Source organism: Echinococcus granulosus, assembly GCF_000524195.1.
Source record: "Echinococcus granulosus chromosome Unknown EG_S00010, whole genome shotgun sequence".
NCBI lineage: Eukaryota > Metazoa > Platyhelminthes > Cestoda > Cyclophyllidea > Taeniidae > Echinococcus > Echinococcus granulosus.
Window position 1 is genome coordinate 636,701 of NW_020170390.1, and position 25,679 is coordinate 662,379.

At 41.9% G+C, this 25,679-nt stretch overlaps 4 protein-coding genes across 4 annotated transcripts; 2 read left to right on the top strand and 2 right to left on the bottom strand. All coding sequences in view use genetic code 11, as the record gives it.

The window, feature by feature from the left end:
* Window positions 1–1,699: 1,699 nt before the first annotated feature.
* On the top strand, window positions 1,700–3,283 carry EGR_02275 (hypothetical protein; the record flags this gene model as incomplete). The annotated part of the gene is made up of 6 exons (XM_024491524.1): window positions 1,700–1,792; window positions 1,822–1,925; window positions 1,999–2,186; window positions 2,219–2,325; window positions 2,367–2,515; window positions 2,554–3,283. 6 exons carry the CDS (start codon window positions 1,700–1,702, stop codon window positions 3,281–3,283), a joined length of 1,371 nt encoding a protein of 456 aa, XP_024354030.1.
* A 392-nt stretch (window positions 3,284–3,675) lies between these two features.
* EGR_02276 (WD repeat-containing protein 47) lies at window positions 3,676–14,485 on the bottom strand (the record flags this gene model as incomplete). The annotated part of the gene is made up of 12 exons (XM_024491525.1): window positions 3,676–3,821; window positions 4,373–4,591; window positions 5,397–5,763; window positions 6,446–6,683; window positions 7,635–7,900; window positions 8,181–8,263; window positions 8,510–8,819; window positions 9,664–10,076; window positions 11,886–12,078; window positions 13,649–13,801; window positions 13,972–14,166; window positions 14,297–14,485. 12 exons carry the CDS (start codon window positions 14,483–14,485, stop codon window positions 3,676–3,678), a joined length of 2,772 nt encoding a protein of 923 aa, XP_024354031.1.
* Window positions 14,486–15,403: 918 nt separating this feature from the next.
* Window positions 15,404–15,836, top strand: EGR_02277 (Tctex1 domain-containing protein; the record flags this gene model as incomplete). Its single annotated transcript, XM_024491526.1, has 2 exons — window positions 15,404–15,568; window positions 15,633–15,836. 2 exons carry the CDS (start codon window positions 15,404–15,406, stop codon window positions 15,834–15,836), a joined length of 369 nt encoding a protein of 122 aa, XP_024354032.1.
* Window positions 15,837–15,986: 150 nt separating this feature from the next.
* Window positions 15,987–20,639, bottom strand: EGR_02278 (Kinesin-like protein KIF14; the record flags this gene model as incomplete). The annotated part of the gene is made up of 15 exons (XM_024491527.1): window positions 15,987–16,193; window positions 16,258–16,332; window positions 16,401–17,126; window positions 17,208–17,703; window positions 17,783–17,899; window positions 17,966–18,101; window positions 18,315–18,487; window positions 18,608–18,828; window positions 18,885–19,001; window positions 19,292–19,483; window positions 19,578–19,673; window positions 19,709–19,787; window positions 19,820–20,083; window positions 20,118–20,169; window positions 20,627–20,639. 15 exons carry the CDS (start codon window positions 20,637–20,639, stop codon window positions 15,987–15,989), a joined length of 2,964 nt encoding a protein of 987 aa, XP_024354033.1.
* Between the last annotated feature and the right edge of the window lie 5,040 nt (window positions 20,640–25,679).

A 25,679-nucleotide genomic window follows, 5' to 3' on the forward strand; every position in this document is an offset into this window, starting at 1 on the left:
CCGCTGGAGTCGCAGTAAGGTGAAGTAGCTTGGATGAACGTACATTAATTACGTAAGAATAAATGGGGATTCACTAGACCGCCCAGAAACTGTTGGCGAGCAAAAGTACAACGTGAAGAGACCAGGGGGCTCACGTGATTAAACACAGAATATGAAAAGTCGGATTACTATGATGACATCAGAATCAAGGCACAGAAAAGTACTACTGAGAGCATCAGGTTTCGATGTTCCTTATTGATGCTTGTGCATTGAACTAGATGGGAACTATGTTTTCATGGGTTAAATTTTTGCTCTTCGGTGTGGCCTTTGGGCAGTGTTGATAGACCCAAAGAGAACAAATATCTTGATTTTCACGGTTGAATAGTACACCTTGATTTCACAGAAGACGGGCGTTCGTGGTGGATGGATGGAATAGTAAAGACACTCAACAGAAGGGCTATATATGGCGCCCACCTTTAACATTTACCTCGGTTCCGTGTTCCTCGTTAAGATTAGCCTCGACCAAAGCGCCACCAGGGGTTAAACATTTGGAGAGCCCATTCTGGAACTGCCACAATATTTATACAAAAAATGTTAATTTGGAAAACAGGCGCTACCTCCTTTACGCCTCCATTAGCCGAAAGAGGCCCAAATAGATAGCTGGGCGACACTTAAATGCGAACAAAATGGCGAATAGAAATAACAGCAAGACGTTGGCCTCCTGAAACCATGTTAAATCTTGACTTTTCTTGAGTAACTCTATTTTTTGTCAGCTTTCTTACAGCTAGCGATTTGCTTACAAGGTGCCTTCGCTGTAGAACGTTGTCTCGCCCTGGGTCGTGAGAAACAGGTGCGTTTCTCCTTCTCTATGCAATTCCCAAATAGGACGAATCGCCAGATACAGTGGAATTGCCGAGATGAATCACTGACACAGATCAAATGTCTTCTCATGTGTAAGTAAATTCAGTGGCTGAGGTTCCTAGTTTGAGGGCGGTCTTCGAAATAGTGGCAACATTGGGGTAGTTGAGATGGGGATTTGATAGAAGGGGGAGTTTGATAGTTGTCTGGGTGTGTATTGGGATGCACGAGCATCTTAGTCTCCACAGGTTGTATTTCCACTCTACGGCATGGCACTAAGAACATGCCATCTCTGTCATTCTCTACAGTAGTAATGTGCTCTCTCACGGTATTTTCTATTGCCACGAATTCAGAGAAAACTTTGGGCACCATGAGAAAACATTGCTCTATTACGTGCTATGGTACTGCGAAGGAAGTAAAAAGAAATGAAAAAGTGGAAACAGAAACCAATCCCAGTTAACCATATGTGGAAACACTGAAAACCTGCAATTTGATTGCACTTGGCCAACAGGTCAAACATTTATTAATGCACAAGTCTTGGGCTCTAAGCACACTTTAAAAATCTGGTAGCTTTCCAAATACCAGCTTATTTATAGATTCCTTTTGCAAAACATGTAACAGTTTTTAACTGCATTGTTAAACAAAAAATTTTATTTTTGAGAACAGCTTGTAAGGCCGGTTAACTATTTTTAATTATTGATAACAACTCCAGGGATTTCTTTGGAAGCTATAGTGAATTCATCGCTTCGACATTTTATGGCCAACAGTGTCCAGTAAAATTGGGCTTCTTGCTGTCTTCAAATCGCAGAATCGCTATTGGTTTAAGAATTGTGAATCCCGCACATCTCTTCCCTTTTTGCGGATGGATTGTTCGCTTTTATTTGCGTCTATATTTAGTGGGACGTGTTTTAGGAATCAAAATCGATTTAACGAGGCTTTGCGTACCTTTGAAGTGGTAAACATTTTTTTGCCTTATCTGCTTAGGAAACAGGGACTCAGTATCTCAAGATTTCTCGTCAACCCCATCGTGAAGGCACAGTTGAGAAAACCCTCTTCGACTTCAAACACGCACAATTTGCGTGTGCCAAGTATGGAGCTGGTATTAGGCGTGGATCCAGAAGGCAAAATTTGGTGTTTCCTTTTACAACAATTTCATTCTAGACAATCTCCCACCGGTTGTACTGCGAAATTTACGGCGTCTAGTACAGGGGGTTCTCTGAGAGTACTTAAGTTTGATATGCTCCATAATCACCCCCCAGAACCTGTTACAGAAAATTCCAAATTGGCTCTACCAACAGATGTTACTTGCTGTGATGATACAATTAATGCCGTCGCCACAGGGGTCGATGGTATATCAGCATTACCTGTGGTCATTTTATAGACGAACCTGTCATGGCTGACCTGACCAAGGAATTCCTGCAAACATTTGGAAATCGATCCTTTGACTCGTTTCAGGATCTTTTGAGTCATATGAACGCCTTTATGAAGGTACTTGATTTACAATCAGGCTGACTGGGTTCTCATTCAAGGCAACGGGCAGTAACTACGTTATGCGAAATACTGTTCGGTTCCCCAAAGATTATCCGAATGCAGGTAAATTAGTTTACAGGTCAATCGCATTCGAGTGCTATCATTTTGGTACATACACAAGCTACGCCACCATCCGCCGTAAACAAAGGTACCCCCTATACTTGGTATTTGGTGCTCATTCCTTAGGACAGTAAAAATAGGATGTCGATCAAAGATCTACTTCTGTTGCAAGGGAGATCGACTACAAGTCGGGAGCTACCAAATCAAGCATAATCACGAAGTTAGCCCCGGAAACGGTGCTGGAGAACTGAAAATTTCAGTTGGCAAAAATCGCAGGAAGAATCCTGTGGATCTTGATTGCAAACCATCTGCTAAGAGGGTCCTACTGGCTCGAGATGGCGGTTGCGATATAGCTGAGGCTCCGGAAAACGGCGATTTCGGTCATTCTTCCAGTTTCGATGATAAAGGCAATCATTGGGTCGACGCACCTGGTCCTGAGCTCTGTCCGTCCCTAGCCGAAGTTTGCGATGGTCCCCCGCGGCGTGCAAATAGAATTTCGGCGGCCGTTTTGTTTTCGCAATTAGACCTTTCCCTCGAGAACCTCAAGTCTCTTGCTTCTTCTGGGGGAACGACTAAACTTTTCTCCTGTGTGCAAGACTTGAATGCCTTAGAGAACAAATGGAGGCGAGAATTTGAACAAGAGCCATCGTGTGAGGGCGTGGAAGTACCGTTCAGCGTCTCAGACGTCTTTCCAAACGATGACGTGGTGGACGCTCCACTCCGAAAGCGCCCGAACACATTTTCCCCATCCAGGCGCATCGTCACCCGGGACTTTTCGCCTACGGATATCCCCCAACCTCCAGATCTGGAGCAATCAGAAGCAGAATATGCTAATCGACCTTGGTTTTACGACTGACCAGTTATCTTCACCGTTTACATCTTTGGTGTCTTGTACAGTATACAGATAGTTTTTATGTTTTGATTTGTCCACATGGCAATACGCTTGTGACAGACAAATTCGCGTCCTTATATCAATACCTTGGGTATCCTGACCTGTTTGATGAGGTGAAAAGGAACAAGGTGTAGACAGTGCGATGTAAAAGCTATTACTAGTGGAAACCTATCAGAATATAATCACTACTTGTAGTAAAAGGAAATGATGAAGTAACACTTGAATAGGCAGAAGTTAAAGTAAATCGGGAAGCCAGAACGCGATGATTCTAATGTGGTGAAAGGGGAGATGATATTTCATTGGGTTGAGGAGATTGCCTGTTTAAATGCGGCGGAGAATTAAGCTGCTAGTGTGGGCTAGGCGGACGGGAGTGCCCAACAAATGCAACATTTATCGGCGCTCGTTGTAACAAATGACAGCTGGTCGGGGTGCCAACGCGCTTGAATCACCTTGTCCTTGTGTTGAGCCACTTGGACGCATGGCAGTGGTTGGGAGAGATCTCCTACAGTAAAGCATGAAGCAAATGGAAGTAGTTTTACTCGTCCGTGTTCTTTCACCACAACTTTGAGGGGATAATTCAAAAGTGCGGAGATGCAGCATTAAGCGCTTTATCCTACGCATTAAGAAAGACTGACTATATTAGCAATATGGATGCCTACTTCACCACCACAGCAAACGAAAATGACATTTCGGCTGTTCGATTTATGCATGAACAATGTTGGCTGTCGGTTCCCCAACTTGACTGCGAGTGATCGAACATACAAGCAAATTAGTGAGACTAAAAATTGAGGGGAATGTGGGACAGGATTCCTATTGTGTGGATTGCTCCGCCTTGCGTAGATTTTAATAACAGTCAAGCATCCCACCTGCAGAATTTATGATGAATAACAGTGGGGAAAGGGTTATAACCGAATCCCAAAAGGACAGCTTACCCACTCCTGGCACGGTCGAAAAGAGATAAGGCAAAGCAAAGAGAGTTGGGGGAAGCGTTGTTTCCTGCATCATGAATAAAACAGAAAAGATACGACAAATGACGCGGAAAATGAGCCTCACCGTGGAGGTCAGTGACCACAACACGTTTGTCGTAGCTGGCGGAAAGCAGGTAGTAGTCATTAGGAGCGAAGCGGACAGAGCGAATCTCGTTGGAGTGCGGTCGGTAGGCACTGATGTAGCGTGCGCCGCGGACGTCGAAGAGGGAGATGGTAGCATCCTCGTGACCGCTTGCCAACACATTTCCACTTGCCTCCATGCTCACTGATGCAAAGGGACTTCCTACAATCCATGTGCTGTGAATGTTAAAAACACTTCCCTTTGCCATCGTACTGCAAAGCTTTGTATTCTATTCCCAAATTGTAATTTGTAAACGAGGCACCCGCATACGTTTAGTAGATGACTGGTAGTAGGCTAGCAATTGTCATGTGCGACACTTTAATGCCAAATGACATCAGGACTTAGCCAAAATAAATCAAGGGTAGTCGCGCCATTAAGGGTAAGAAGTGGTGACACGAATGAATCAATTGCAGACGTGAAATTCGCAATGCAATAGACAAGCAAGCAACATTAAAAATACATCAAAAATTGGTGTAATTGAAAATGGGTTTAGGAGGAAAGGTAATGGATCAAGCATAGCTGACGCGAATATTGAAGAAATCTGAAACGGCCTGTTAGAATTCAGCACTATTTCTGAAGGCAAATACTAGAGAGCAGGTTTGCAAAGAAGCTCGAAGGTGCAGTATGAAAAACGCCATGGCTGAAAAAAGGCATAAGAAGAAACGGCAAAAAAGGTACTATGAATGTTGCTAAATGAAGCCAAGATATTACAAAATGGGATTAAACCATCTGTAGCAGAATTACATATCTCAGTTGCAAACGATACTAAATAAGCCTTTGAGTCTCCTAATTTTCGGTGGCATAGAGCTCTATCACCAATCTCATGGTTATCTCCTGACTTAAATACCTTACGCCTTCAGGTTAACTATGGCAAAATACACCAATCCTGCACAAGACGTAAGCTGGGAAATTAAAGGAATAATGATTTGGTGAGGTGGAAAATACTAGGTATGAAGAAGAGTATTACCTTGAACACCGGAATAGGAGGGGATGATGAGAACAGGAGCGGAAGCTCGAATGTCCCAAAGCCGGGCAGTAGCATCAGCGGAAGCAGAAACGAAAAGCGAACCAGGCGCCCAGACAGTGAGGGCAAAGACGGTAGCTGAATGGCCGGAGAGCGCGCGCACTGTGGCCGCAGAGGAGGACTTCAGACGTAGGCAACTACTGCCACCTAAACCTGACCCTGACGCCAGCATACCCGCACGCTCCACGTCGATCACGTAGATCCGACAGTCGCCTGCCCCCGCCGTCAGCAGGTGGCCCGGTGCACAAGACAACAGAGCTGAGTGGCCGTTACCTGATGGGCTACCACTACCCTCTGAGTAGGAAGTCATCTAAAGAACGGAGTGCTAAGATGGTCAAGCATATGGGCGGCTGCGCCACAAGCGCACATGGCCGTTGACTGTGTACTCGCTTGAGACGGCTAAGTGGGATCCTCGAGCTTAGGGGAGGATCGTATATGGTAGAACGATCAGGAAGTTACCTGCATGAATAGGCAGTATTTAAGTGGTTCCTGATTAATGGCTACCGTGCTGATTAGCTATGACTCAGACACAATTCTGATCAATTTTGGATATGTCCAAGCTGGCCTTGGTAGCTTTGGCCTCCCCTACTATAGGCGGACTTCATGAGGATGCAATAAGGAGGGATATGGTAGAAGGGTTATCGTGGTTCTAATCAGCTGCCCTTGTAAACCCAGGTATGAACACGTAGAGCGATGACCATTTAACCAATGAACGATGCTTCAGTTTGCTTCAGTAAATTTGCTCCAGTATTGGTCAGTGCATCTGATGCTCGTTTTGTTGCAACAAAGCCATCCCTTAATTCGAGGCCTGCTTATGTCTTCCAGCAATACTACAATGGTATAACTAGTCAATGTAAGATTCTAATGGAAAAAGGGAACTAATTACGAAATTCAGCTCTGGTAGACGTCATAAATGACAAAAAAAGGCCAAAAAGCACAACTACTCCACTTAGAAGTGGAGAGGGGATATTTGAAGGTAAAAAATGGCCTACCATGAAAACCACGTCACGCACGGTTCCATCATGATGGGTGAGTTGAATGAAGCTGTCAGGGATATCGTCTATAGGAGCCCCGGTCTCGGGATTCACACGAAGGAGGTGAACGGCCGTATCGTTGCTGCCGGTGGCGATGATGCGACCGTCTCTGCTCCACGAGGAACAGTAGATACTCCCACGGTGGTACTTGTGCCGCTGCATCACTATTGCCGGATTTGTGGCCTCGTAGTTGGGCCTACGTTTATAGATGTTGAAGAAGCTAACTCGAATGCAGCTCTCAGGAGCGAGATGAGAAAACCAGCTATTTATCATTGATGAATGTACAAATGTGGACATTTGAATTGTGTTAGATGGTATCTACACCAATGTTAGGTGAATGTGTAGCTACACTAGTGATACTGGAAATACCTCTTTACCGATACTACGCTAAGTACTTTTAAGACCTACGAATGCTAATGCTTATACTAATCTGACCCAGTGCACGATTTGAATTCATTCACATCCACTGCGAATCAATCCCACCTTTCTTCTTCCGCCTCAGAGCACTGATTCCAAACTAGTTCCACCTACACACTGCGATTTAAGGCCATGTCTCGAAACTCCCCAGTAACTCACAATCGACCGGAAAGTACGGTCATGCTAAAAGGGATGACACGAAGACTTGGGTACTGGGCCCATGTGAAGCTAACAGAAGCGAATCCCAGAAAAGGCATCATGTCTATTGAAATATCAGTGACATGATTGCCGGCAATATTTTAATGAGCCTACTAGCGTCAAAAATGTCATCGTTGCCACTTTTAGGCCTTGTTGATCCAAGGGAACTCTTGATGAGAAAGCAGAAAAATTTATTCGAGGGCGAAAGAAAAGAGAGAAGGGTAAACAACTTCAAAATTATTCAGGTCACAGAAGCAAACAATTAGAGTGTATCCTGGAGACATATAAGGACAATGATCCTGGCACATATTTCAAATCATGAAGAAAGAATATTGGAGGAGCTCCAATGAAGTAGAAGAAAAAGAAGGGTTTTATGGTCATCAGGCTATTCTTGATGCAATTAAGCACGTGGGTTGAAATGAACAAATTTTTTAAGAAAATTATAATAAATAGAAGGGCTCGAGTTTGTTGTATCAAACGCATTTTGAAAAGCAGCTGTCAGCTCCCTGCTAATGAGGAGATAGAGACTCACCGCAAAGAACTAATATCAGGAAAGCGGCACACTCGAAGGGTTTTTGAGTTGGAGCCGACGGCATAGAAGGTGCCCAAGGGATGGAACGCAATCGACCGAATGGGTTGGGTATCCTCCAGCACCGTGATAGGGAGGTACTGAGGCGGTGGTTCATCGTTCTTCTCCCTCTCCGTGGAGCCTGAACAACGAACTCTCACAGTCGGGGTCTCCGTTGACACACTCGGTATAGTCGACAAGGCACGATCACCATGATTCAATTTCGACTGCTACAGGTGTCAGGGGAAAAATATGTAATAAAATGATCAGAAAATGAGGTCAAGCGAAATATCCACTTAAGCAATAAGCGATTAAAATGAAACTTCATAGTCAAGGCAATTTTTAAAAGAAGAGATGAGCTTGTAATAGAAAGGAACTAGGTTAAGCAAAAGGAATCGTAACAACTCGAACAGAATTCAATAAACCTGAATGATGCATACATTTCTACTGTATTACTGTAAATTAACTTGAAAAAAAATGCATAAACAATTAAGAGAGTGGCCAGCTTACCGATTGTCCCACGGTGACAGATGCCGTCATCTCGGATTGGCGTTTTTGGAACTCATGGAAAAGGCCACAGTTCGCATTCGCCACTGTCAAACAATTAAAGTAGAAAATGGCATAATAGAAGCCTAATGTCCATCGAGAACCACTTCTGAGACTGTTTTATTCGTAAACTGATGCGATGAACTGGTTGACAGAAGATATCACAACTAGTACGGATCTATAACAATCACACAAAGTACCGAATTTATACATGAATCTCGAAAATGCACAAAACTAACATGATGCGATTTTTACGCAGGAATGGTAAAAAGTTAGTACATCAATAGACCAACCGGAAGCGGGAGCATCGGGATCAGTGATAGCGGAGGTGTTCATACTGCTACCCATCTCGCTGCCTACCGCAGTGCCAGTGTGGGTACAGCCACTCTCAGGGATAGAGCGGAGCATGCAATCTGCCGTCCTCTCCACACTCCCAACAGAGACGGAGCTGCTCGGGGCCACGGAGCCGCGGGTGGCTAAGAGGCGATCAATAGACTGCTGCATCACTGAACTGCGGTAGGCACCCGTTGCGGTGCGCGGTCTTGCCGTGCCATCTCCGCTGGACAAGTGGTAACTGCCTATTGACTGACTCATCAACTGTGTCTAAGATTAGGGAATAAAACAAGTTTTTGGTAAAATATTGCACCTCAATTTCTACCCCACATAATCATAGTGACCGAATCGAAAGTGCAAAAAACAAATACTTTATATTAGGTAGATACGTAATGTAGAAGAAGTAAGACGCCAGCTGTAATGGTTCATATCAGCATTTACTCGATGCTGTTTCCTATGTCAAAGTGACGTCAAAACATTACACGGTCATGTGATGAGTGATGATTTTATCCTTTCGTGATAAATATCGAACTCATTTAAAATTGTGATAGAATCTGCGAGTCAAAAAGAGCCAAAATCAGGCGATATTATCCCATTCATGCTAAATGCCTAATTAAAAAAGGGCAATTGTAAGTTGCAGAAATATGCGGGTTTAAAAAATTAGGGAAAGGCCTAAACTACAACCTTTAATTTTATAATAATAGCACATATTACTTTACAGTAGCTTTTGGATTACATAGAAAAAGATATCTGTATGAATACTTGTAAAAATCGAAGTGACGTAGCAGCAAAGAGCCCGATAAAACCGATGATGAAGCAAGACTTTGTCGATGAAGAGTGTTCACCAGAGTAAATGACCGATAGAATGGAACAGGATCAAAAGTTAAGCTGGATTGGGTCCCAACTAATTTTAGGCACTGCAAAGCAGAAAAGTCCGGGAACGTAAAAAAATTACGTCAGATGATACTATGGCTTCGAATTACATTGCAATGACAAAATCCAGTACGGACACGACGAAACAGATGAATTATTAAGCAAATAGCCCCTAGGAATTCAAAAGAACTCAGATTTAGGGTCGATTTGATGCGAGAAAAAGAGCAGATTTTAAGTTTACCCCAGTGCCAGAAACCAAGGAGCTGGCAGCCATGCCAAGAAGGGTGCGGGGTTTGCCCAGGCCACCTTGTAGAAAGCTCCGTGCAAGCGTAGGTCGGACGGAGGAGCGAAAGATGCTATGCGAGATGGAGGAGGCGGAGGAGGGCAGATGAGTGTAGGGGAAGACAAGAGGTTTCACGCTGGGTTCACGCAAAATCTGGTCGACCCACAAACCCGCCTCCTGGGAGGGCTTCTGCAGCCGGTGGATAGCCAGACAGAGTTGGCAGGACTCAAAAGGTTGGATGAAGGCGGACTGGGGAAGGGACTGGAGCCAGGAGTTCAGTGAAAGATCAGGCGGTTCAATTGAGTAAATTGGGTTGTATCGTGCCGACTGCTCCACCAGGGGGCTACTGGTATCATCATCGAGTGATTCATCTAGGAGGTTGGATAATAACACGACTGACAAAGTGTCGTAGATACGATCACCCCCCTTCTGTGACCATAAACCCCATACGTGAATCAGTGCTAAAATAACTGCACTTATGTGAAATATTAACACATGAGAATAACACTAGTATTTAAAAGCCATAATGGATGGATGAAATGCCCAGTGGTCAGGTAGTGTAAACGATTTCAACCAAGCAGGACTTGATAAAAAATTAAATCAAAATTGTTCATTAAATTAGCCAAAAGGCCGTTGAATACGAACAATTAAGTGGAGCCATTTTAAAAGCCATGAATAAAACGTCGAGATAACACTAATGGAAATAAATTTTTTTAATAGGTGTTAAAATCCATCTGACATTAAAATCCCTCAAACTAATTTGAAACGAAAATTGGCACCACGAGAAAGTGAGTCACATGAGGACATTGATAGGCTTTCCTAATGTTTGAGAGACAGTAAATGCCAGATCCTACAATTAATTGCAAATAATACTGAGGTGAGAAGGGCGCCCAGTCAAGATAACTTACTGTACAACCTCTCATAAATTGCAACTTCTCATAGAACGGAAATTTAATAGCAGCGATAGAGGAAAAAGAATCCCAAAATTAACAAGTGAGGCAAGTGACGAATTGCGGAAATCCTCTGCACGTGTCATAACCACATAACAGGGAAATGATTACAGCAAGTGTTTAGGCGAAAAAGATTCCGAGCAAAACATGCGCACAAAGTGTACAGACCCAAAAACGTTTTATCACATGCTCACAAGCCAAACATTAAGACACACTGCAGAATGAAACATTGCTATTAGTAATTCTTTTATTCAATTAAATATTAATCCTTGGATGAGAAGAGATTAGCAGTGGGGTGTTTTTCAAAGCACCAGAGAGAAGAGTACACTAGAATCAATCTACAAGGAGTTAGGATTGCCACACAATTACACAAATGGATGTATAAAACTAGAGTGCCAGCAAGGGAACGTAGCACCATCACACTGAATTTAATCGTCTCACACAGCACCAAACCAATCGGAACATGGGACTGCATCAAGTACGAGAGTAACACAGCACTATGATAGTGCTGATGATGAGACGGTCAGAGGCTCGTGTTTACACATGGCCGACGCCATAAAATTAACTTTAATAGGTTTCTCCGGTTGAACGCCAATTTGTTTGCACCAACATAAGGAAATGTTAGTACGCAGAGGATCTGAATCGGCAGAAACGTTTTAATTGTACACCGCTTGCAAAGTGGTGCATAGCAAGGTATAGAAGCGTCACCTTTCCCGACCTCCGGGGAAAGCGCCATTCAAAGAAGTTGAAGGTTCGGACACGACCACTGCATGCAGGCACCAAAATATTTTGGAACACTCTCCACTAGGTTGTTTGAAATTCAGTGGAGGTAAAAAAGTTCATTCTCTTCGTAACAACTTTTAAAGAACAAAATCAAATCCATTTATAGTAAAAAACCGATAAAAGAATAAAGCATTTCAAGTGACAAAACCGATAAGATGATAATAAGACTAGGCGAAACAGCCGCATTTCAACGTAAATCTTCATGAAGCATCATATAGCTACTACAATCGGTCACTTTGTTACACAATGGCACATAACTTGGCGAATAAGATTATGTAAAGATCAGACAAAGGTGACATGAAACGGATGGGGTTTAGTAGCAGCCGCGGATATTCATATTTGTATACTGCAAGAAAATTGTGAAATGGGCATGCGTTGGAGTTACGGCGTGGCCACGGATAACCACAATGAATCTGAGAAGCAGCCGCAAGTGTGAGTAAAACCTACCACAAATGAGGCCATTAAGTTGCATTTGGGCATTGCTTTCGGTGGCCATGGCAGCGCAGAAATCCTCACAGGCCTCGTAGAGTATCCCCTTAATGAGCAAGTGCAGCAAGCGGTCTCCTCTCGATTGACCCAAGACCTCACAGGAGCTGACGCCATTCAACTGTTGCACCAGTGGTGTGAGTATAGGATAAAGCTGGTGAACAAAAGGACCAAGCGATATTATGTTGCGAAGAAAATGAGTTTTGTGGAAGGATAGTTGAAAAGCACAGGCATTTGGCAAACATTGAATGTCTAAGGAAATGTCAGAAATGAAGAGATACAAATTACCTCAGGATTTCAAACGAATGGCATAAAGGCCTGTAAGGTAGTCAATGCTTCTTCACGTCCACTTAGCGGGGTCCAAACTTGGCAAGTGGTACAAGCACATGAGTGCAACTACAACTTATTATGAATATCACCATAATTAAGTTTTGATAGCATTATCACCCCATATTAAATGTACGTTTAACTCGTTAAGAGAACAAAAAATTCGCTAATACAAGGTATTTCCATACGAAGCACAACACCTGAAGCGTAAATGGACTTCATAAGCCAAAATCCAAAAAGTGTTCCATTGAGTACAGCGATGCTTAAACAGTGTTGGTAGCAAGGATGAAGTGCGCAAACAAGGCCGTCATTCGGTATCGATAACAGAATGCAAAATAAAAAGGATAATTTAAAACGCACTTCTGCGAACCCATTATCAAGGCCTTGACGTTAGAATATGAAGTCCGGTCACGCGGCAAAAGAATCATATGGATGCAGGGCAAAGAAGGGAGTCAAGAGTGTCCTTTCATAAAGTAGGACGCAGTATGACACCATATTCCAAGGCGAAGTAGAAGTGCACAAACAGACATTCAGAAATATGATATTTCAGGGCTAAACCAAAACAGTATGCACTGTGACATCCTAAGCATGGAACAGCGAATGCCTACTTTAAGCAATGCGTGCATAATCAGGCAAACCCTAAAACTCCTAGTCGACCCGACTGTTAAATTCAATAATAGTATCTTGTTAAATGCCAACTGAACTATTCAGACGACTAAAAAAGACAAGTGTAAACGAGACTTAACTAAGCAATTACGTCAAATGAATCGGAGGAAAATAATTTACTACTAGAGCGTGATTTGGCAAATCTCATTCACCAATAAGCCATAGAATAGTTTTCTTTCTCTATCCCTACAAAACAAACGATTTTGATAAACTCCATACAAGCACAACCGAATGCCATTCATTGAGCCCAAATATTGGTAATATATTTGCAACTAATGTGAAAGGAAGACTTTATGAGCACAATATTTATGTGGGACATGTAAGCAAACAAACCCAACAAATGCTTCAAATTAAAAAAAATTAAGCCTTAACTTCATACAAAGGTTGGCAAAACAGATCACGTAAATAAAAGCTATGAGCCAGTCAAGTAGAAGTAAGTTATACAGAGAGATGGCGATAATAAAAGCATTCAATTAGATACCAGAAAATCATAAATGGTACAAAGAGTAATGGGCAACTTTATCCATCACTTCATCCTTTAAATTTAGGGTGAAGCAGATGATAGTGTAAAAAGAACAAAAAAGCCACATTGTAATCCAACCACTTGACATTTCTAACTGTCGAAATTGAGTAAAATACGGTTTCAAACGGAGCTCCATACATCACATGAGTAATTGTGGGTGTAAAATCAGGCCTCTAGGGAGGTAGACGCAGAGGGAAAGTGGACAAACCTGCTTAAAGCAACGCAGACGACCGAGACTGGGATTCCAATCGCGGTAATCGGGATGACGGTCAAGCTGTGGCAATGTTAAGAGGAGCGCCAAGGAGTTGTACTCCGCCTGCGACGGACACTCGGGCTCCAGCTCGTTTAGACAAGCCAAAACCTAAAATGATACGGAGGTGTCTTCCAAAAAGAATGAAAAATAGTCCCAACGCTTTGTGAACGAAAAATTAGGATAGCACATGAATATCCAATCAAGCAAGGTGAAAATCGAAGCATTCCTAGTTAAACTTAAAAGAAAATTGAAACTGGCAGGGTAAAAAAGCAAAATACTTGGTCAATCGCAAGATCACATCCAGATTGAGCGCAATTTTCCTGAGGAGTATCAGGATCTTCGACAAGAGTATTGTCTCGCAGGCAGAGCAATTCGAGGAATTTCTGTTTTAGGATTAGGAATCGGGCAGGCCTTAAATCTAATTGAAGGGGAGGGTCTTTCAAAGGTTTCAGATATTCCAAAGCATCGTCCCACTAAAGTGTATAATAAATGATTCCGTTAACTGGATGACTATTAGTAATATCTGATGTAATAAATGCAAAAAAGCTACTTGGGGTTACAAGAGATTCTAATCAAGATAAAATTGAACGATCAAGAAATTACATGGCCTTGGAGAACAAGTTGTCTGAAAAATAAAATATCTTCGTTATATGAACCATTGACAACACCCGACTCCCTTTCTAAGGCAATTTGGGAGAAGGCGAAATCCCTTTTTTGAAGAAACTCCAAAATCAGTTTGAGCACGTCAGACTCCTGGATAGATAGTTTGACTGAGCGAACACTGCTATCCATATTTAGGAGGTCATTAAAGACAAAACTATTAAGACATAAGATGCAGACAGCCAAATGCACAAAAGAAAACCACTACGAAACAGAAGAGCGGCTTCGAAAAAACGTCGGCCGCAGGAGCAAGTTGGTGTGTTAAAACAATGAAGTTTGATAAAACGATTTCACTAATTAGAAGAAATTTACTGCGGATCAAAACCAAAAAGCAAGCAATCTAAACAAGAGTTGTTTTCTGCTTAACAGTTTGATTACTTTTAAAATGGAGTTAGTTAAATAGGCGACTGCGAGTTTTTTGTGAAAATACCAAACGACCAAGCATTATTTTTCAGTTTTTTCGCCTTTACCCTTTTAGGCAGTAATTACGACAAAATTAAAATACAAAAAATTTTTGGACTGTGACAATTTTAAAGAAGTAATTAGAATGCGGTTTCTCTTATTTTTGAAGCGCAAACAACTAATAAATTTATAAGAACTCATTGTTGCGCCATCAAAACCAACAGAAAACGCGCATGTAGATAGTTTGGGCATTTTCAATTCAACTCTTTGTCTTGTAATTTTTCCCTGGTAAATTCATTAATATATACCCTCAAGTCAGAGATTGCGAAAAATTACATTTTGTGTGTTTTTTTTGCTGGACAGCATGTTTTTGAAGCCGTCTTATCATGTAAGGCTGCTGCCTGTAAATTCGTTTAAGTGCTCACTCACGATATCACCCGACCCCGACCTTTATCCCGTGTGTTAAAACCAAAAATTCACAGGTTCTGCATAGGATGGCCTCAGAAGTTGCCCTTGTTCACGGGAAAATAAATGCACAGTCTGGAACCTTTACCAAATCGAAAGCAGAAACCGGACATTCGTAAGTCTGTTTGCACCAAATATTGCAGGTCACTCTTCACAATTACTCATTGTGACGTCCCAAACCATATGGCCACTCCGAGAAGCACCTATAGCACGTACCAACTTGAACCTGACGTAAAATTCCCCAAAGCCATTGTCGCAAAGATAGTTAAGGAGGTTGTGGACGGGCTCCTTCTTGGACGCGAATATGAACCCGAATTCTGTCGGCAGGCTTCAAGAAGGATGACGGACGTACGTAAAGCCCACAAGTTTTACAATTCACTAGTCTACTTCTAATAGGCATGCTTTCCTTCAGGTTTTGAAAGCCCGTGTTAAGTCGCTGCAGTTGAAGCGCTACAAAATAATTACACAAGCAACCCTCAGCAGCGTCAGTGACCCCAATTTCTACTCAAGCAGCCGCTGCCTGTGGGAACCTGCGCTGGATACCTGTGTTTCGTACGATTTTTGCAACGGTAGCATCGTCGCAACCGCCAACGTTTTCGGAATCTATCAGTCATAGCACCCAATGTCACCCCCACTAAGTTCGAAAGATGTACAAATGTTGCTATTGCAGGGTACAGAGGGTCAAACATAAAATAAACTCTAGTAGTAACAGCCTGGCAATTCGCAAATAACTGTATGGACTGGTTGATAAAACAATGTATACCGGTTAGATGAGCGGTTTGTTCGTATCACAGCCAAACTGCTCCAAAATAGACTCCATTTCCCGACGGAACTCCTCCGATACTTGAGGAATCGACCCTAACACTTCATCAAAGAGAGCCAACATATCCACCGCATTGCTTCTGCGTTCCTGAAACACGTTCTTTAACACTTTGGCCACCATATTACGCTCATTCGTCAACCGCTTATTCAGCTGCAAAAAGAAAATTTGTTAGAGAACTTCTTGAATCCTTTTTTTGACCAAACAAATCCGCTACCTTCTCGAGATACTGGATTTCCCAACGCTGTGATTCCACTTGGTATTGTAAAAGTTTCACGTTTTGTTTCAGATCCTAATAACGAAGCAAAATTGATGAAAAGGTAGAAAACGCCTATTTAACCGAAAATAATTAGTAACAACCTCATTAGCTAGGAGTTCATCATTCGGCTGCTTCACTATGTTGGATCCGCACATGAATGTGCCTTCCTTTGAAGCCTGTGGAAGGTATTCGCTGCAAATCACTTGACTCCGGTTGAGATTTTCGAAGAAATTTACCCGACTGTGCACATAATCCTTCGTAATGGCTTCCCTCGACAAGTGGCTTGACGAAGCATTCCCAGCAGCAGCTACACAAGCATCGCTAGTCAGATTATCCGTCGGGTTCGCACTTTCGCACCTATTAAACTCACGCTCCGACTCATTCATATCTTTGCTCGTTCGTTCGACAGCGAAGTCGTCAACAGCCACATCGTCATTATGGGTGCTCGTTTCTTTGTCTTCACCAACAGCCTCGCATCTACTAAGTTTTGCTTTTAATTTTTCAATTTGGCAATGTAATTCTTTGTAGTCCTTTTCGGAAAGAACCATGACATCGAGATCAGTGGTGACATTTGCGTCCGATTTTGGCTTGGGCTCTTGAGAACTCAATTTTAATCGAAGCAGATGCTGCCTTTCGTAAAGTTCATTGAAGAAATTTAACGAAATATATGTAACACCGAGTTCATAGTCATCTGTTAAGGTAGTGGAATCGACATATGCTTTACTCTCCACTACCGAACGACGATTCCCCACGCCCCCAATAACCTGGTCAAGTGAAGTTCGAGGGAGGATTTGATAGCTAGGATCATCAGATGTCGCCACATCGTACTAAAAAACAGATAAAAGGGTTTTAAGTGGGGAATTCAGGGAAAGATTTCGTTTATTCATTTTACAAAACTTTGGCAGTACCTTTACCAGTTCATCGGTGTTAGTTTCGGCCTCACACTTGGCAACTTCCAGCTTCCGCTTGATCGCTGCCCTCATAAGTGACAAGTCTTCAGACGGCAAAACACTAAGACCGAAAGTCTGTTCACAGACACCAAGAGACGCATCTGCCGTTTGCACATTTTGGTATGCAGACAGTGCCTTAGTTAAGAATCGCAAATCAGACTGCATTTTTTCCAGATCACTTAGAGGAATTACTGTTACATCTTCAATCGTGTTAGTTGACACGTCTTCTCTTGGTATAACTGCACTCGACTCAACAACGTCGATGGAGCCGGGGAACTCCGCGAGTTGGATTCCAGAGGGATTCGGGTCGCCATTACAATTGGGAGCATCTGTCCGCACGGTGGATTCACTTTTTTCTGCACCATCGGGTGCCACACGACGGATAGTAGAAAGAGTGTTGCCGCCTGTACCCTCAGGACACAGATTCGACTTAAGGCGCTTCATAGGTATCTCACTAAAAGTGTGGAACAAAAGTAGCAAGATGAACAAGTTCATCTTCACTTCTAAATAATTGAAAACCTGGTAAACTATACCATAGGTCTTTTGTGCAGAGATCACCAACATAAAGACACGGAGATGTGGTTTCCGACGAAGCCTGTAAGGCTCCGGCCTGGAGCCGTGCACAGGCTATAGTGCGCTTAGCCAATTCGCTGTAAAAGTTAGAGCAAGGTGTTAGCTTTGCCCTAGCGTAAAAGCATCATATTCACGAAAATTACCTAGTAAGTTGAGCAATTTCCTCCTCTCTGGCCAAGAGCAAACGTTTGAGTGTGCGAACTTGTCCAGTCAGAGGACTGCTGGACTTTGCAGATTCGTCAAGACGTCTTCGGAGTTTTTCAACTTCAGACATTAATTCTGCGAAGGTATGATATCAGAGCGATACCTCAGAAATCCCGGAAAAAGATGAGGAATCATCACACCATCATAAGTAATCTACACTTCTTTTACCTTTTTAAAAAATGCCCATTCGGGTGCTACTTATCAAATCTCGTTTTCAGGGATTTCTTATCAAGCGGTCGTCACATGGATACCAGGAATGGGTGGGTACTAAGAAGTAGACAAGCATACCTCGAATAATGCGTCCTTCGGGGTCTTCGTTTACCACAGCCTTGTTGACTATGCACTGGACGCGCCTAGCATAGTGTAAAGTCGAAAGCGTATCGTCAATATGGAGTGAAGAGGGAGACACCGTCGCCAGCATAGTAGTGACCGAATTACCACCAAGACTGTCCTTCAATAGCCTTTAATTAATACAGTAACACTCAATAAATTATAAAAGTATAAAACAGGCAATGTTGCTACCTTATTAGAAATAAACTGAGTAAACAAACACATAGAAGAGATAAAAGGCAAGAGCATACCAAGTGAGAAGAGAGTCACGATAGGACACGAATGTATTATTTTTGCGCTTTACCAATGTTTGGGGTGTAAGCAGTGGCGAGGTCCCCTCGAATTCCAACTTGGGTCGCTTACGACTTGGACGTTCGGTTGAGCGGAAAACGGTCTTCGTCTGCGTGTCACCACTCAGCTGGGATATGACCCTTCCCAGAACAAACAACGACTTGTTTATCTGACACGTCTCCTTAAAAGGAGAATTAAATAATAGTCAACAAGTAAAATTGACAAATGAAAACCCACCATCAATCGTTCACTTATGCCGTTAGACGAAGACTGACGTTCACTGCCTGCTAAGTCGACTAAAGTTAACTTGCTTGTGTAGGCATTCTCCACAGTCCCCTTCTTCGTAAATCTCACCTAAAATTATGCGTTAAAATATGCTCATGAAAGAAATATGCTACAAATAAATGGAAGAAACAGCACCGCAATGCTCCATACAATGAGATTGACTCACCAAACTAATACGTATTTTGGGTGCTATTCTAATTCGCAAGATAACGTTTAAGATGTGAAACGTTATCAGGACTGCAAAAAGGTCTTCAAAAATACCGGAAAAGATATTGGTAAATAACAGCCGCACAAAAAGCACCAACGATGAAAATTAACACAAGCCTTAGACAGCAATTAGGTAGCGAAAGCCGTCTTACTACTTCACGCCGAATGATGAAGGAGGCAATTGTGTGTGATCGAGAGCTGCGAGCGTTCATCTCAGTTGATGCTACGCTGCGACGCGCATCGCCCTGCCGAAGCCAGGCGAACATTTCCTCAGAGGAGTGAACCGCTGGTTGGATGAGGCCTTCCACAAAAGGTCCTGTCACCGGATGCTCACGAACTGTCAACTGCGGTAAGGGAGTAACCCGGTACACAAGCGAAATGGACAAAACAAGCTGTGTGCACATAATTTACAACAAATGGACAACAATGAGACCTTACTTGGGATGGATTCCTCTTGTCCTGTAAAAGATCGTTGATTTTCTCGTTGTAAATTTCATAATAACTGAAATGGACTGTCGTCGAAACGTTCGTTCCCTAAAATCGCAAAAAGGTGTCAAAAATATGCTTACCCTTTCTACATCGATGTGAGCAAACAAATCCTCCACAATTCGTGGAACAATGCCAGGATCATCAACCGTCCCATACATACTAACTTGGTTTAGTAAGCCACCGAGATTTACCTATACGTTTTTCCGGAGGACGTAACACCATAGGCAAGCAAACACGCATTGTATCCAGCAAGAGCCTTGTTTAATAAAGGCAACCCCAGAGCCATATACACTTCCTGTTGACTTCCCTTTTCAGTTTCAATTACATCTCCAGCAAAGCAACAAAATGTGTGATCCACAGAAAATACTGTTGCATGCAGGCCTTTCTTCGAACATCTGACTTTGCCGAATTCGGGGCAGTCTACCGCAGTGTAGTTATCCTTCGAACCGATCTCGCTAGAATAAATAATAATAGAAGTGTAGGGCAAACCTTTGGGAAAACGGTCGAACGCGGACTGCAGTGGTAACAGTTCCTGACTCTTCTACAATTAAAAAGCACACAGAATACGACCGAAAATAATTTGATCTATTAATCAGTTTAAGTGGCCATTCTAGTTACTCTTCTAGACATCAGCATCTTTATTTCTAAATTAGTAACCTAAACAACTCGTTCATAAACAACGCCAATAGTTATCGAGTTCAAAGGAATGGACACAACAGTATGTCTGCGTGCAATCACGACAAGATTACTCGCCCCCAAACTATTTGAGTATCCAAGCAAAGACAATTAATATTAGACCAGGACTGTCTATAATGAAAAAGGACTAGACATTTAATTTAAGTAAAATAATAAGCCTTGCAAAAAGGACCCCAGAAGATGCGATATTATTGTGAAACAAACATGAAAATCAGCCGTCTAAGACCTGAGGTAGAACTCCTGAGTTGAAATTAGCATCGATAAAAGGATACAGCGACCTAAGAGATGTTAAGCGCACTCACCGAGCTCAGACATGGAGGATGCGGCGGATGCACTTAAGTACAAGTTAAGCACTTGTGCATGTTTTAAACGTTTCAATGCATTTAAACAATGTAATAATTGTAGGTAGTAATAAATGATTATACTTGATAACATTAGTAAATGCTGCGCTCTATTTTCTCATATTATAAAGAAAAATTAACGCCATTTTGTTTATCTTGCCATTACGATGTCAAAATCTGATTTCGGGCGCAACAAAATACTTCCATTCTACACAAATAACTGACCTGGTTTACATTTTTTTGAAACACTTAACTGTAACCACTTTTTTGCACTTGCAGGTAATTCCTACTAAGTGGACGTAGGAAAGGGTACAGATTCTTGCAAATTTCAAGTGCTACGTTCTACAGTGCATCTCACATATAACTTCTAGGGTTCTCAAATTTTAGAATAACGACTTTTTTGGGTGCTTAAAGCATTTGGCTTCCGCTAAGCAAGTGGTTGCTCCTGACTGAAAGGTACTAATTTCAGAGGTGAATTTTAATGGCTCAATATGTGAAGCACAGAGCAGTCAAGTTCAGTGAAGTAGTCTAACCGAGAGAATTTGATACTTTTTAATTATCAGAACACATTTAATTAATCTTTATTTAAGAATCGCGACTTTTTAATGCCATCTTTGTAGTTAAACTACTCATAGATTTTGCGTATTAATGCTGACCGAACCTGCCAGTTTTGTGGCCACTCTATACCAATGCATTTTGTCTTTTCTGCTACAAAGGGTAAAGACTCACAATTTTGCTATTATTTCAAACTAATTATTACAAACTTTCCCCTGCACTTTCAATACACTTAGATGACTTTCGACGTCATTGGTCCGCGACAATGTTATTAAGAGCCTACCTTTAATTGTGAAGTCGATTCAAATGGCAAATTAGTGTAGGAATGCCAACGTCTTTTAGTTATTATTACAGTGTAGATAGTTAACTTTGAGAGCATTCGCGAGGCAGTTTTTGGTGTGGATCCTGCGATTTCGAAATCATTTAAAATAAAAAGAACTAGATCTTGTTTTTTAATCTTTAGTCTAAATAATGTGTGATGTCTTCGCCTAAATTGTTTAATGGAAATTTTAGGCTATAGCATATAATTGTACCGAGAGGTCACAGTTCAATCTATGACGTAGGGCCACCTGAAACCTGAACGCACTCTAGCAGTAACTATTGCTCGTTATGTGATCATTCGTTAGACGGTGGAAAGAAAAGTGGAGGATAATGAAAACCTTTTCACCTTATTATTTGGCGGGCTCTGTATTCAGCCGCCATCGCAAACGCGATAAAGAAGTCAGCATTTTCAGCTCAAAACGGTAGCTAAACTTGAAATATTATATTTGCTTATGTATTCGCTAGATGAATGTGGTATTCAGTAAGACCAATATTCTAAATGGTGGAATAACTAGTGAACGACTCTAAACGTCAGGAATCAGTGCGCTCTCGTAGCCCGGGTGAAGAGCATTTGGGAATGTAAACTGATCACACTTCTCTCAAAATGGCGCTTACACTTGGCAACTCCGTGCATAACGAAAAGGTGAATTGTAATTCCCCTCAGCGTTGCCATTCTGATAAGTTAATTAGCTTTGATTGGACCCACGCATGTGGTGAACCCTGCACACAATAATTCGCCTTTTCATAATAGAGAGTAAAATTCTAATAACCACCTAAAGGCAATACTTTTTAGTTTTAAATGTCTGTAGTCGTAAAAACTAGAGCAAATGCTTTCCCAATATATACCAACCGCCTTTTCCACGGAGACTAATGAGGCGTGCGTGAAGAGGTAGAGGCTATTTTAAAGACTTAAACGGAACAGCCACGCAAAAAATAAACTTTCCAACCGCACGGTACTGATGTGCTTCCTTCCAGGTTGGTCTGCGGCCAAATTCCACAAGCCAACCAAATCACGAAGGCAGAATATTTTAAAACAGTTGTCTAGCAAAATGCAGAAATTTTCAACACGTAAATGAATTAAAGGTAATAAGGAACATGAGTAAAAAGTAGAATTGAGAAATCGGAGGTACTGACACTTTTGATTAAAGGGGTCTTAGTGGCGCTTATTGTCAATAAGCTTGTTCACTCAGATCCAAAAAAATTTTATTATTATTGAACTAAGTACATTGTTCACGGAAGAGGACGTCCTTTAAAGATGACATTGATAAGGTAAGATACGTAGGAACAGCGTTAATTCGAAAGTGAACAGCGATGAAATGTTTCAGACCAAGGATTAAAGATAGCAAGGGAGTCACAGGCTCTGAGCATACAAACGTTAGTACAAAAGCATTTGACTGTTGCGATGAAAGAAGTCGAGATAGACTTGGTACTGATCCGGGGCCAAATCCTAATGACGACAAGTCAAGTTTTGTGGCAATTGAATGGCAACGCATCCGAACAACAATCAATACTGCTAAATAACAGGAAGACACTTGTAGAGCATGTTTTTGCATGACGAAGTGCATCTAGCGCTGCGAGGGTGTAATCGGTTGCACGGAAGAAGTAATTGGCCATATGACTTTCTCCTTCAGTGGGTTCTCCTGCTAGGCGTAACTCTTTAATACTCCGTTTGAGTGACACACATCGTCTTCAGCAGCATGCACTTGGGAAATCTGTAACACCTGGAGAGGCATCCATGAGTAAGACGAGTTGGAGATTCCACAAATCCACAAGGAACATAAATGCAAAACTTGTATTTCAGATGCACCAGGATGGGTGTCTGCACTATTTCTGGCAAGAAGTAGCGCGTTTAAAAGCATGCAAAAGTGATGTTTTAAATAAAACCATTATCAATTTAAGCATTCACCGTAGCACTCGAAGCCCACTTTTAACAAGGTCAAATATGTATGCGCAGTATGAAAACGTACCTACACTGGTTTAAGTGAAAAATTGACGAAACAGAGTGAGTGCCTACATTGTATCTGAATAAGTAATTAACTTGTCATGGTGAATGACAGGATGCCTCATGCGAATAAATCTCATAGTCAGGGTGGAACAAATTCGCACTGCTAAATCTTAAAGAGGATAGGTTTTGAGCAAAAGAGCAGGAAATCAACAGCGTAAATGAATTATTTTTCCAAGGTTGTTTGCTTCTACCAAAAGGACATCGACGATGTTTAACTAATACTAAGTGTAAAACGTTAACTGTATTTAAACTTTCTGTTCTGGTAAAGGGTTACTTTGGGTCGCCACTATTGTGCCCCTTCCGGGCGACCTGGTCTTCGTGCGATACCACTTGCTCCCCAGGCCCTTCCTCGTCAGGGGGGTCGCTGGGTGCTACATCAAGGCCTCATTAGTGACCAAGGTCGCGTTAGTGACTTATTTTTTCCTATTTTTAAGCTTGATAAAGACCACTTGAGCTGCCTTATATTCTTGGGTGCATTCTCCAAAATTACTTTAAAATCTTAATCTTAGTTTTGTCACAGAGTTTTATAAACGATTACAGTGCGCGCTGAAGCAAATTTGTTTTTTTTTGAGTTAAATCCAAGTGATGCAATTGAATCAGCCAACGGCGGAACTTTTGGTGCAGGGAATACTACCCAAATCTGCTAATCCAAGTGGTGGATTCTTTTTATTACCACAAGTATTACACAGAGTGGGTTCAGTCCCCTGAAAATTTGCTCAAACATAGAATCCTCTCAATTTGAAAAAGCGTGGTGCGGGAAATACGCTCTGTTCGCTTTAATCACATCAAAAACATTTCAAAGTATAAAATTGGAGGCACCCTCTTAAAAGTTTTCTGTCAGTTCAGCTGAATTGACCATGAGAGCCTTTTTGACGAGTTTTTGAGTCTATGTAGCCACGCTAAAGTTCTTATGGCAGGATTAAGTCGACAGTACACCAAGAAAAAAATAAAAGAATAAATATTCAAATCGGATTCGAGCTTCCTAGCAATTTTTTAATGGGCTTCCCAGCTGACGGTATGAATGAAATTTGCACCAATTTTCAGGGTACTCTTCATTTAACCATTTTACGATTACTTGATACTGTATAATGACTGGCGTACAGGTGGTCTTCGCTTCAAAAACTTGTAAAGGACTGGACACTCGAGAAGAAGATAATTTTACAAGTAAACATCCTTTTTTTCTTATTTGAAGGCAAATTCTTTCCAAAACGCCTTTCCACTTATTAATGGGCTTTGAACATACCCCGAGTTATTAAGGAATTTTGGAAGGTGAAGTGATAGTTGCTTGCACTTTTCTGGTGGGTAAGAGCATGCTTGTCATATTTGTACCAATAAATTAAAGAGAAGATTGACTACCCTTCTGCCAAACTAAAGCAATTTGAACTTTTCTCAAATGTAAAGCCTTTCTTGAAATACATCTTGACCACATTGAGCGTAATTTGAAGAAGGCAAAAATGAAACTGTGTGCTCCTCGTGGGTCGTGGAAGTTGAAAAGGGGGGTTAACGTTGGAATTGGTACATAAATTCCTTCACCATCATTTAGGCAAGATATTAGAGGAGTTACTACCTAATTTTCTTAAATTATTTGAAAAGGTTATTCACGGAAATGCTCCAGCCCTGATAAAACGGTGGGTTTTCATCGATGTAAGGAACCTTGCATGGAGAACACTGCCATGTCTCATGGGAGTGAACTCATGCAACCAAATGTGCGTGCTTCCAGTTGATTAATTTTTTCTGCAAATGCAAAGTACCAATTAATCTCCTCCTAATTACCTTTCATTCTTTTTGGATCACATCTCCACCTTACTTTTGATTAAGGGTTGAAGGCTCTAATGATTTTGAAGTGCACCGCTTGGAATTCTCATAAATCTGTGCGTCTCACACATCGCAGCTGATGTCGAGACCTTTAAAGACAAGAATATGCTTGTATGGCGGGAAAAATGGAGGAATGTGGTGCGCACGAGTCATTCCATCCTCTAAACCGGCACCCAAATGACACAACGAACGGAACCAGGGGTGCAATTTTTAGGATTTTTCCAAAAGCTTAGGCAGGAACACGTCAAAGGGGAATCAAATAAGTCACTCGATTAATACAAAAGTGAATGTAGTGTTTTAAAATACGTCTTGCCATTA